Source organism: Tiliqua scincoides, chromosome 6 (genome assembly GCF_035046505.1).
Source record: "Tiliqua scincoides isolate rTilSci1 chromosome 6, rTilSci1.hap2, whole genome shotgun sequence".
Taxonomy (NCBI): domain Eukaryota; kingdom Metazoa; phylum Chordata; class Lepidosauria; order Squamata; family Scincidae; genus Tiliqua; species Tiliqua scincoides.
The window spans coordinates 1,648,011-1,660,972 of NC_089826.1; the positions used below are offsets into that span (position 1 = coordinate 1,648,011).

The following is a 12,962-nucleotide window of genomic DNA, read 5'->3' on the forward strand; positions in this document are numbered from 1 at the left end:
CATGGTTTGTAAACTGTGATGGACTTTTCTTCCAGAAGTTTGTCCAATTCCCTTTTAAAGGCATCTAAGCCAGGTGCCATCACCACATCCTGTGGCAAGGAGTCCCACAGATTAAATAACACACTGGGTAAATAAATATTTTCCTTTGTTTGTTCTAACTCTCCTGACACTCAATTTTAGTGGCTGTCCCCTGGTTCTGATGTTGTGTGAGAAGGGGGAAAAATCCATCTATTCACTCTATCCATCCCATGCATAATTTCTTATGTCTCAATCATGGCCCTATCAGGTGCCTTTTATAGACTGGAGCCCTAAACACTGTTGCCTTTCTTCATAAAGGAGGTGCCCCAACCCACTCACTAATCATTTTGGTCACTGCCTTCTGGGTTTTTTCCCAGTTCCACTATATCCTTTTTGAGATGTGGTGACCAGAACTAGACACAATAATCTATATGTGGCAACCAGAACTGGACAGCACATCTGAAGATGTCAGAAATCACATTGATACCAGCAGGCCCAGCCCTGCACTGGTTTGTTGTTTCAGAACATGAAAGTGTCCTCGGGTGGATTTGGGAAGAGGGGTATAACCCTTTAGTGCAGGCTTTTCTCCATTTCTGTCATTGGCATTTGGAATATGGGTATCATAGCATATCCTAAGATGCACTCCAATGTAAAATGTCATTATGGCTGAATATGGGCAAGTGCATTGTCCTGGTGAGTGCCTGGAAGAACTCTCCACAAGTTCATACTTGATCTGAAATTGGAGAAGCAGGTGGCTGACAAAATGCCCCTTTCCACTTGGCAAGATGACCAGCTTACCAAGTGGTGTCATGTGCTGTGAGATCAGGCATGAATTGATAAATGGGTTGTGTTTACCAAGCTGTACCAGAGGGCAGGGCTGTTTTATCTCCAGACTGAAAGAGTGAAAGGCACAAATGTGCTTGAGCATTGAAGAAGTGGCATGCAGTGTCCCCTGAATGCTGGCACTTTTGCCATGAATGCATCATACAATGTCCAAATGGTGGCATGCCATTTAAGGCACACCCCAAGGAGAAGGACATGGACACACAAAGGAGCATCTTCCATGTAGACCCCACAGGAGTTACTTTTATAGGGGCATCTTGGACTTTTGAGCAGATGTGCCAAAGCCATGAGCCAGAAGTTGATTTGTCTCTCCTCCAGAAGGAGAATCCCTTTGCCCAGCTATAAATGATCCACAGCCAACCAAGAGACAACAGACCCGGTATTACAAGTCCTTTCTTATAACATGAAACCTTTCTCCATTAGTGTGTCCTCTGTCATCATACCTGTGTGGACATTTTCCCTGGAAGACAGCAAATCTAGACATGAGTTGCACTGTTGTAAAGCACATCTACAGGACCATGGGCTTCCACCCATGGGCTTTTGTCATAGTCTGATGTAGTCCTCAGGACATGTTTGGCATAGAAAATCTCAGGGACGGCCCTTCTCCCACTGGAAACATGAAGACTTTCTGCTCAGACTTCTTTGAAGTGAACTCGCATCACACAAGGGTGCAGTAGCATAGCTATAGGGGGCAGCATGAAAAGTATTGCAGGTGCTGCAGTGCGCCATGTAAGTGGCCGTCCCCATGCACCACTGGAGCCATTCTGGGCAGAGATGGCAACAAAGGGTGCAACCGTTTATTTCAGTGGAGCCTTTGTAGGAGAGCTTCCCATCAGTCTGGGTTGCAATCTGTCTCCCTCCCACTCTGTCCCCCAACTCCACTGCCCCCCAACTTTCTCTCATTCAAGGGGCACCTCCTGCTTCCCTTTGACCTTTGTTTGTCCCAATGATCCTTTCATCTTCTTCTGCAGCTGGATTAACTTGCCCTTCACTCTGTAATATACCCACAAAGTATCAAAACGAATTAGTTCTCTGCGCATCGCCTCTGGAAGGGATGTTACATACCCAGCATGTCCTCTGAAACAGGTGTGCGGAGAATGTCCCCGGTGAACTCACAGGAGGTCTTCTTCGCATCAATCCCAGATGTCCCTTCAAACACCTGTGGAGAAAAGGCCATGAGGGCAAGGACCCAGTGACCAGAAGCTGGGAGGAAAGTCAGCAAATGTGTCCCTGCCATCTGCACATGGAGGGATTTTCACCAACTAGACAATGAGGAATCAGGACAGTCTTCCTGGCTATCTTCCCTTCTTTGCCTCTCCCTGGGACCTTCTCTTAATTAGGACAGGGTGTGCCCTCCATCTTTGCCTAGGCCCCTTCCACTGAACAACGGGCTCCCCTTCCCTATGCAAATGTTCAAGCATCTCCTCCTTAAGACACAGTTTTTCATCCTGACTCTTCTTGACTGAGCCTCCCTTCCCTGTTACGTTCCACCTCTGTCATTCCTTACATGGTTTGTTTGTACTGAACACCCTTAAGCAGGGCCTGCCTTATATTTAAGTTTTGTAGGTTCGTGGAAAATGGAAAATTAATGTGATCATAAGAATCATGCGAGCATAAACATAAGAGAGAGGAAGGGAAGGGGAGATGGAGTCCTTTATTACTTTTCTTTTCTTGATGCTTAAGCATGGAGGCCAAGATTCTCCTTGCCTGAATTGCGATGCACTGTAGCTCTTGTAGGGTTTGTGGCCTTCCCAGCTCTGGCCTGTGGCCACTTACACAGCCTTAAAATGGGTTAGGTAAGCTCATGCAGAATTTCCATGTTCAGGGGCAACATAGTTTGGAATGCTGAACGTTGGGGTCGAACAACAGAGGAGGGGCTGTGGACCTTGAGAAGCTGACAAGCAGAGGCCCATGACTGGCTGGCTGCTGCTGGAGAAAGAATACTGGGCTAAGCAGGTCTGTTTGGTCCATGCCAGCCTGGCAAACTTTGTAACCTGGTTCTTCTTTGTATGCTGCGAATTACCTTTCTACCTAAAGAAGACTGTCCATCCTTGAGCCATCTCCTGAGGAAAGCAAAAGCTCTTGTGCCCCCTTCCCTGGAGCTTTGCAAGTTTGGGTGGAGAGACTGTAGGCACTGCATGGATCTTTATTGTCTGGGCAACAGCTGGATTAGAATGAAGATCCTTGGGATCTGTTCTTGCTCCAGCTGGCCCAACAGGATACTTGGAAAGGTCTGTGGACCAATCTGGAGCAACAGAGCACAGAGACCAGAAAGTCTCTGATTCAGCTCAGATAATGCAGCACCTGGGAGAGCTCCCTGGGGAAGCAGAGTCTGGTCTCCCAAATAGCCCACACTCACCTAAGTTAGCATTCACAGGTGAGGTTTTGATTACTGCCAACAGCACTTAGGCACAGTGTAGGGAAGGGTGCAATTCTCTGGACCTGGAGGTCCAGACGATTCTAGCCTGAACTATAAGCCCATGTTCAGCTGGGAGCTGAAGAGCCCATGACTGTGTGGAGCTCAGGGAGAGGCCTGCCACTACGGTCCTGCTGCAATGCCCCCTACATGTTCAGACAACCCAGTTGGCCATGTGAACCATCTCTTGAGGAAAGCAAACCTCCTTGGGTGACCTAATTCAGATGCTTATCCCCTGCAAAATGAGTGGTTGCTCCCAGGTTTGGTGACTCCTCCTTCTCCCAGAGGCCTACCAAAAGTGCCCTCTCCCAGACTCCATATCTGACAAATTCAGAAGGTGCAAGATCCTCCGAAGAAGATGCTCTTGGCTGGAGGCCATGATCAGTGTGGGCCTCTTGGGCTGGATAACAACTGTCCTTATCAACATTACAATTTGGCTGAATTGTACACTTTGGGTGCCCTCGGGGGAGAAAGATGGGATGGAAATGCAGTCAATAAATAAATAAAGATTCAGAAAGCAGCTGTGGTTGCCCAGATCTGGCAGACGGGGTATAAGAGTTTTAAATAAATTAACTTATTAAATAAAGGACCTGAACTTTGCATTCATGCAAGGAAGGCCAGCGTCAGTTGGAGCAAAGGGAACCTTCTAATTGGATCCCGTCAGGGTGCATCAAACCTTTTCCAAAGGGGCCTCCACGGGCTCTTTGATTGGAATAATATTTGACACCCTTGGAATTAACTGACCTCCGGCCCACCACTTTAATTAGATCCGTGTAGCCCCTTGCAAAAGAATGTTCACACATCTGCCAGCTGTTGGACCAGGGTGGGGTGCAGAGGCTGAAGTACCCCCCCACCCCATGCAGCCCAGCTCAATGTGTATCATCAGGCTTTTTCTAAGCTGCTTCTGCCAAAGGCCGGGGGTGGGGGGCTGGCAAGGCTGACTCCCTAATAGGATTAGAAGGGCGCTGCAGAGGTCTCCATGGCATTAGAGGAGTGAAGTTTGGCAGCTCGCCAGCAGAGGTCCCCGGCAGGTCAATTGTGCGGCTACCTTGACTCAATAGGACTGCTCAAGGCGTTGCTAATCGGAGATGGGCAGGCAAAGAGGGCATCCCAGATGATTGCAGAGGACAGCAGCCCCGGCGATGAAAGGTCAGGGTGCTCTCAGAGGCAAGCACTCCCGCGGGGCACCTCCTCCTCCTCCTAGGTGCAGACGGGTCTGCTTGTGCCCTCGCCCCCAGCAACCCTGAGCTCAGAGACCCCTCTCGTCATCCTGCCACCTGCTTCCAGGTCCAATGCATGGGTTGCATTTGGATAGAACAGAACAAAAACGAGCTGTTGCCTGCATCCCTTTTCCAGCAGGCAAAGCTTCCGTGATAGCAAGGAATGTTCACAAACATCTGTACTGCTGTGGGGAGGGTCATTCGTAGTGTGCTGACTAAACATTGCAGCTGCTGTGAGAGGTCAGTTTCACCTGAAGAAAAATTGCACATGAAACCTTGCGACTAAAGTTGCCGAAGTTTTTCTGGCACTGCTCCAGTGCCTTTAACAGCAGCTGGACACACATCAATTTAACAGCTAAAGCAGTGTCCCCCTCTGTACCCCTCCGCATGGTCCACCTCTTGGAACTGCCAGCGGAACTAATGATGTCCTTGCTGTTACTTCCAGACAGGGAGGCAAGATGCAGTGTGACAAACACTGGGAAGAAGCTCAGGGCACATGGGAGGGCTTTTTTGAGCACACAAAAAGTGTACGTGGAGCTCTGCCCGCTGTGCCAAGCCTCCCACTGCTGCTTGCTGTATTGCATTGTTGGTCTCACTGCCAGGTGGTGAGGGGTCTCATGCATACCATCAGACACCACCATAAGTACATGTGGTGCTGGTTGAGAAACACTGAGCTACAGCATTTCACAGCAAATTTATCCTCACAGCAAAAGTATCCTGCCAAATTTATAGATGCCCAAGTGCTGCTGGAGGCTAGTAAGACACTTGGCAATTCTACTAGGGAGAGGAGCCAGGAGGCTCAGAAGCCACAAGGGCTAGAAACTTGACCTCTGTGCCCTGTACCACAGTCTGTCCCTGTGCGGCATCAGAGTACTCACAAGGGCTGGATACTCTGCTACCACACAGTGATCTTAGCACTTCTTTTCCACAAGGCAGCTATACAGAGAAACACCAGGTTGCTGTTGTAAACCCACACTGCGAGTTCAGTGAGGTTGGTTTGGCTTCCAGAACGATGTCAGACTTCGATTTGCTCTGCCAAGTCTAATGTCAGTATCTTTCTCACTATCTCCCTTTGCTGCTGGGCCAAGATCTCTAGCCCATTATATATTTATAGCAACTGTACTTTCAGGTACGTGCATTTAGCTAGATGCTGCTGGCTTCTACATCTGCCCTGGTGACTCGGTGTTGACCCTTTGGTTGTAGTTCAATAGCATTAAATATTAACTGCCCTCCTTGAGACATCCTCAGAGTTGTTGAACTCCAGTCTGAGGAGGCAAACACCTTCCTCTCTCTGCCACTCTGTCCATGCTGGAGACACCCACCCCACCCACCCACCCCCACCCCACTTCTGGCATCAGAGAGAAACTGCACATAAAACTCTTTGGCACCAGCTCCCAACATCAGCACCCATTCGCCAGGCACCCTGAGTTGCAGCCCTGGGCATTTAGGGGAGGGGCTGTGGCTCTATGGTAGAGTGCATGGTTTGCATATGGAAGGTCCCACCTGGACAATGGCTTTTGACCCCACCACTTCCAGGACCTGCCCACTCCTCTGCGTGCCATTTGGGAGGGTGAAGTTGACAATCTCGGCATACTGGGCAAACTGCAAGGAGGAAAAGAAAGCAAGTGTTAGAATGACAGCAGTCGAAGAATGAGATTTGCTGCCACTTTCTTCAAAGGGTCAAAATACAGAACAAGCAAGCAATGTTCTGACGCATACAGGTCTATTTGACAACCCTCATCTTTCATAAATTGTGGTGTTTTCATGTGTTTTATACTCAGTTCTAAAAACAAAAGTGGACAGTCACCAGCTAAACACAGATCAGACCGAGGCTTTTAACCTAACCTTGGTTTAAGTGCTGTCTGTGCAAAGCAAAGAGCTATTTTGGGCAAAGGGCTATTTTGATGGGTTCTCCCCTCCCTCAACAGCCCCTTGTGCTCATTCCCTATGGCTTTGGAGGCTCCCCCCCCCCAATTCAGGTTTTTTTTTCTGGGTGCTGGGGAGAGAAGGGAGTAGGAAAGTTCCTATGCTGGAATTTCTTGGCCCCAGTACTCATCTTTTCACATTTTACTAATACTGAACACCTTTGATGCTGTTTTGTTGTAAATTCACCCCGTTTCAAGAGATTCTTTTGGACATCTTCACAGTTCTGTTGGGTTTTCACCATATTCTCATGAGTATCTTGATGCCACCTGCAAACCTGACCATCACCCCGACTACAAATAATTTAAAGAACATCCTCGTGGCATCCCACTTCTGACTGACCTCGACTGTGAGAATTGTCTATTGAATCCTACTCTGCTTCCTGTTCTGAGCCAATTGCAAGTGTGAAGGGGAACCTGTCCTCTTATTTCAGGACAGCTGAATTTACCCAGAAGACTATGCCTGATCTTGTCTGATCTCAGAAGCTAAGCAGGGTCAGGCCTGGTTAGTACTTGGATGGGAGACCACCTGGGAATACCGGGTGCTGTAGGCTTATACCACAGTCTTTCGAGACTGAAGGTTGCCAACCAACCATCCACAATGCACTGCCCCTCTCCGTGGAGGTTTCAGTGGATGGCGGCCATTCAGAGTCCTGCCTCCTGTGTCTATCTGCATCAGCTCTTGCCCTCAAGTGTAGCTCCGCTTCTTCCTCACAAACATGCTAGTGTTTCTGCTGAGCCTGCACTTTGGACTTTAGGCCTTTCCACTGAAGTAAAAAAAAAAAAAAAAGAAATCTGTGATCCAGCTCTTTAATTGATCTTATTAATCCCCCTCCTGCACATATCAGAATGAAAGGCACTACAGAAGTGATGCATTGTGGCGGGCACTACCCAACAAAGCCCTGAGTGTGCTTTAATGCGTTATGGAGTACATTCCCTGCTTGAATGTGGAATGCACGTTTTAATTGGCTATACGATCGCTTGCTCTGGGCGATCTGTCAACCTGGCTGCTTTGGGCACAGATGCCAGAAATGAGGTCTGTTCTCCAACCCTACTGTTTTCCCCCTCCAAGCCTAAACAGATTTACAGTAGTTGGAAGTAAATCCCTTTGATTCAAATGGAATCTATTTCCAAGCATGTATGCGACTTGCATCCACTCCACTGCACTCCATTATGATCCTTAGTGGCCATCAATGGGCATTAGCTATGATTGCTAAACAAAACCTCTCTGTTTAGATACTGAATAAGCTCTAAACACCAGGTGTTGGGGATAAAAAATAGGGGATGGTCAGCACCTTAGCTCTTTACTAAACATGCAGGTAAGCTGTTATGCAGGACCAGCTCCTTCCTTCCTGCTAACTGGACCCTTATATTTAGCAGGAGGAGAATAACTGTCCCTCCTCACCCCAGCACTGTGTCTTTTCTAGTGGCTGTTACTGGTGCTTCTTTTGAATCTTTTTAGATTGTGAGCCCTTCCGGGACAGGGAGCCATTTAGTTATCTGATTTAGAGCCTGATCCTGTCAGCAGAACAGGAATGTGCAAGGTCACAACCATGGCGTAAAGCATGTTGCAATCACGTAGAGGGCAGTGCCGTTGGTGGAGAGGGCTCTGCTGGCAGGCCTCCACTAGTGCTGGAGCTGCACCCATCAACCAGGGTAAATGAACTGCTGGGTGTCAGGGAGGCAGGGGGAGGGTGGAACAGGGGCTGGGAGGGGGTGTAACTGGGTGGGAGGAAGGTGGCCGGGGGAGTGGTTTGTTTGTTTATTTGTAGATTTACATGAATGCAATTTTATATTAAAATGGTCCATTAACTCACATGCACTTTCTAAGCACACATTTTCATTGTTTTCCATTCTATCATAGAGAATATAGCATATATAATAAGTTTTATTTATATCTCTAAGATTCTACAGATCTTGGATGCAAACCTTTGGATGTGAGCAAAAAGTGTTTCCAGTTGGGCCCTGCAGCTCCCAAGTGCCTAAGAAGCCTGACTGGCACCTTTTGGAAATGCTCCAGAGAGGATTCAATCAGAGGGCTCTACAAGATGGCCTTGAAAGGCACCCCCCAGCAGTCTATGATTCCATTATCACAAAGACATCCATCAGTAAAACTACATAAACACTCATTTGAACAAAAATAAGTTAAAGCTGCAGAATATTGCATCAGCCAAAATAATCAAAATCCATAGGAAGCCAATTTCAACCACTGACGTGAGCAGTGGGGAGAAAGCCGTTTTCTAGGTATCTTGATCCAGGTGTTACTGGACCCTATCCAGGGGCTGTTATAAGCAAAGACAAAGGTTACCACTCATTGTTAGAAAGAAAAGCTGCCATTATTAAGACTTTCTTTTTTCAAACACCAGGCCCAAAACAGCCTAAAAACAGAATGAACGAATGTGCCTTAACATCACACCATTGATTCAAATTGGCCCTCAGCAACCAATCAACCAAAGCTTTAGCTGATCACCCTTCATGTTAAACATATGAATATTTCAGCTCTGTTTGTTATCATTCAATACAATTTGGGGCCAGGGCCAGATTAACCTAGTTGCAAAAGTAGCATCTGCTTTTTTGAGGGCCCTGCACTAAACGCTTGCAAGCTATCTCTGGTAAAATCAGCATCTCAGGGTCAGGTAACCCTGTTGTTTACCTGTACGTAATCATTACGGATGTCATTAATAACATGATACCAAGAAATAATTTCATGCAAATGTAACTTACTACAGGCACAATCCTCTTGTGCTTCAGTGTCAGTGTCAGACATACTTTGCCAGCACTGGCTGTGGCAAACATGTGGCAAAGCCTATTGCAAAGGTAGAAGAGATCAAAATGCCAATGAGAAGGTCTGTACCAGCCTGCCGGTGCCCGTGGGACACCAGCGTGTGCCAGAGCAGGTAAGCTCTGTGTGGGCTGGTGGAGAGACGAGGGGTGGGTGTAATGGGGACAGGGAGGGAATGCAATGTGGTGGGGGGGAAGGACCTCTTTATAACCTATGCTACAGGCCCCACACTAGCTTAATCTGGCACTGTCTGAGGCTCTGCTGCTCCATCCAAAAAATACTGGGACTGAGCCTGGGCTTAAAGTATGCTTGACTCTGCTTCTAGCCAGCCACTGTGGACTTGCTTCTTTGACTCCAAAAGCGCAACATACATTTTGCAGCTTTTGCTCCAAACGTGACTGCCATTCTAGGTGGAAGTAAACTCCACTGAAGTCCATGGAAATGCCCCCTGTCGCTGGAGTAAGCAAGCACAGGCTTGCCTGCCTTGCAAACCCCCAGTTGGCCTAATCAGCTGCAAGGCAAGGTTTCTGGGGGCTGTAAAACGATTATACTTTTGGCCACTAGAGGTCACACTTTCAAAAGAATAAATCTTTGCCTGCCTAATATTGTATTTGGAGGGGGGGGGGGAATAGTAGGTGAGTTGAGATGGCAGATAAACCTGATTAAGGTCATTGCATATCTGCTTCCATTTGGGGGCCTGAATTCTAATTCCAACACCAGTTGAAGTCTAGAGGAAACTCTTTCAGAGAGACAGATGTACTTCCCAGAGTCTAGGCATCTGGTGAGCCTTAACAGAGAGCCAATTGCCAAGAACAGAACATCGCACAGGTTCAGAACTTCTGCAGCTGCCGTGAAGATGGGTGTAGCTCTGCCCTTCCCAGACCTGATGCTCAGGTGAGGAACCAATATGCCGTGAGAAGGAAATGAGGAGTCCCCTTTTCTCTGCCTTTAACGGTTACATGATGGACATAATTTATCTGGTGAGGTTTGCCTCACATGGCCTACCTGCAAAGTAGTCACCAATTATTTCCTGAAAAAAGGGTCCCATAGGATCAGAGCAAAGGTTCATTAAGTCCAACATCATGCTTCCCAGAATAGACAACCAGGTACCTCTAGGAAGCCCACAAACACAGCCCAACTTCTCCTCTCGAGGTTTCTCCTGAGTTCATAGCCATCATATATCGTGGCAATGAATTCCACACATTTAATATACATTGCTTGAAGAAATGCTTTCTGCAGGAGGAGATATCCCTGTGCTGAGGGTGGAGAGGTCTTCACGCAGCATCAGTGGTTATGCATTCCAACCACATGAACAATGACTAGATGGAGCAACATTTTGATGCAGAGTCAACCTTGAGGTTATGACTGAGTCTGAGATGACACCTGGAATCCTCTGGAGGGTCATCTCTCTTCCCTCTTCATTCCAAGCTGACATTTTTTTGGTCTATGCACGCCTCCCCTCGGACAGAGGTGGCTCAGTTCTAAACCTTCAACCCAATCCTGATTACAGATTTGGGGAAATGCACACAACCTCCCTGGATCAGATCAAAGCTGTCCATCAAGTCCAGTATCCTGTTTCCCACACTGACCACTCTGCTGTTTCTGGACAGGCCACAAGCAGGTCAAAAGCCCTCCTGAAACTGGTATGTGGTGCTGTACAGAACCTGAAGTCAGGGGTTCCATTTTGCTGTTATGACTGATGGCTGCTGCTAGGTTTGTACCCAGGAGTCTGCCTAATCCTCATGTAAAACGAAGACTCATCACCTTGTGTTGTGACAGTAAATTCTATAAGTTAATTATGCATTTGTGACACGGGACTTCATTTTGTCTGTTCTGAATCTCCTGCTAATCAGTTTCATTAGGTGACTTCCAGGTTATGTGACAAGAGAAGGAGAAAAAAAAGTCTCTGTCTGAGAAGGTCACTTGATCACTATTGAACTCTGCATCAGGCAACATGGAAATCAACTGATTTCTCTTGGCCAGCAATTGAATGTGTGAACTGATCTGCTGAAAATGTAATCTCATTGGCAAAGAATGATGTACTATGGAAGCATGTCAGATCACATGTCCACTGCCCAGCTGGGTCTACACAGATAGCATTTCTACTTACACATAGTTATTACCAAGAGTAATTTGAGTCAGAGTCCCACAAAAGTCAGTGTGGTATAGAACAGTGGCATAGCTAGAAGGGGTGCAAAGCACTAAGTTTTGCAGGGAGCCTCAGTGTGGTGTGCAAGTGTCCCCTCCCTTTCAAGAGCCATTCTGGGTGGGGGGAGCAAAACGGAGGCGTAAGCCTGAATCCGAAGGGTAGGAACTGCTTGCATACTGTGCTGAAGCTCCCTGCAAACCCTAGTGCTTTGCACCCCCTCTAGCTAGGCCACTTGTATAGACACTAGGTAGACAGCAAGCATTCTTCTTACAAGGTAATCTGGTGACTTTCTATGCAACGTTCCATACATGTGTCCAGGGACCGTCACACAGAATGCCATTCTTTTACATCCTGGGCAATGCTTATTATGAGGATCCCTTGGTGGCTTTTATTGGTGGTTGAACCAGTCCTCCCTACAACAAACATGGCTTTTCTTTTAAAAGAGGGAAAGAACAGGTGTCCAGTTACCTTCACATTGTCCAGTACTACTAATGGCCCATTCACACCACACACGGTTTTGTAAGCTGTGGAAAAGAAGAAGAAAAAGGAGTTACTAATGCACCCACAGGCAGAAAGAAAACTGGGCAACTTGGGGGGCAAGAGAGTGGAAGAGGTTCAAAACAAACAAAGATAGGGCACATTTATATGCCTAATAAAGGTTTGTTGTATGTTATATGTTGTATGTTGTATGATAGGGCACATTCTGGTCAGGTCCTCTGAAAGTGTTTTCACAAGACCTGGAATAAGGAAGGCAGCACTGATTATTATGATGGCCTAGAGAACAAATGGTTCCAGCCAATTCAGGAGGACGTATTCTTTGGGAATGACCAAGATGGCCCCCTGTATAAGCCTTCCGAGGAGTGTGCTGGCGCAGTTATACACCCCTATGTGCATACTCAGGCAGGGACGGAAACAGAAGAAATAGACCCAACTGAAATGTCAGTAGTGTGGGGAGTCCAAAAAAGAGACAAGAGGAATGTCGCAAGGACTGAGCACCAGCAAACCTAGTCAGGCTTAGTTTCCATTAGAACTCAGGACAAAGGAATGAAGGAAAAGGCTGCGCTCCACATCCAAGTTGAGTTTTGAGGAATTTGAAGGCTGAGAAGCAGGTGGCGCTACTGAAGCATGGAAGGCTGTTCAGGGCATAGTGTTGGGGCAGCAGGAGAGGATGCAATCTGCTTGGGAGAGCTGCAATCTGTGCTGTTTGTGCATCAGTTGAACAACTTTATTACTTCTTATTGGGAAAATGTGATGTCAGAGTTGAAGCACCAGATATATTCAGAAGTAAATATTTCAAAATTCTCCTGCAAGCCACTTGTGGTGTGTTGCCAGACTATAAAATCTTTTTTTCATTTCTTATGAATTGACTGGATGTAGTATTTTCCCTTCTTGCAAATGCAGGGGTTTGTTTTCAGAGGGTTGTGTGTGCATCTTGTGTTGGATTTCTTGCCAGGAGGAGGGAGCACTTAAAAAAATTGAGAAATACAACATATTTGCATTTACCTGATCATCAAAACTAAGCTTGGCTTTGTACTAAGAAACGTTATGTAAAAATCAATGAACCTGCCTGTAACATTATCAACAGGGATACAAAAGAAGCACATATTTCAAG

General features: G+C 47.0%; 1 protein-coding gene across 1 annotated transcript in view; it reads right to left on the reverse strand.

Annotated features, from left to right (window-relative positions):
* Positions 1-12,962, reverse strand: part of ATP6V1B1 (ATPase H+ transporting V1 subunit B1) — a 48,347-nt gene that overhangs the window by 22,242 nt on the left and 13,143 nt on the right. Inside the window, exons 2-4 of the mRNA XM_066632150.1 lie at positions 11,819-11,874; positions 6,001-6,099; positions 1,927-2,020 (exon numbers count right to left, since the gene is read on the reverse strand). Of these exons, the coding sequence (XP_066488247.1) occupies positions 1,927-2,020; positions 6,001-6,099; positions 11,819-11,874 (249 nt within the window). The remainder of the gene's footprint in view (positions 1-1,926; positions 2,021-6,000; positions 6,100-11,818; positions 11,875-12,962) is intronic.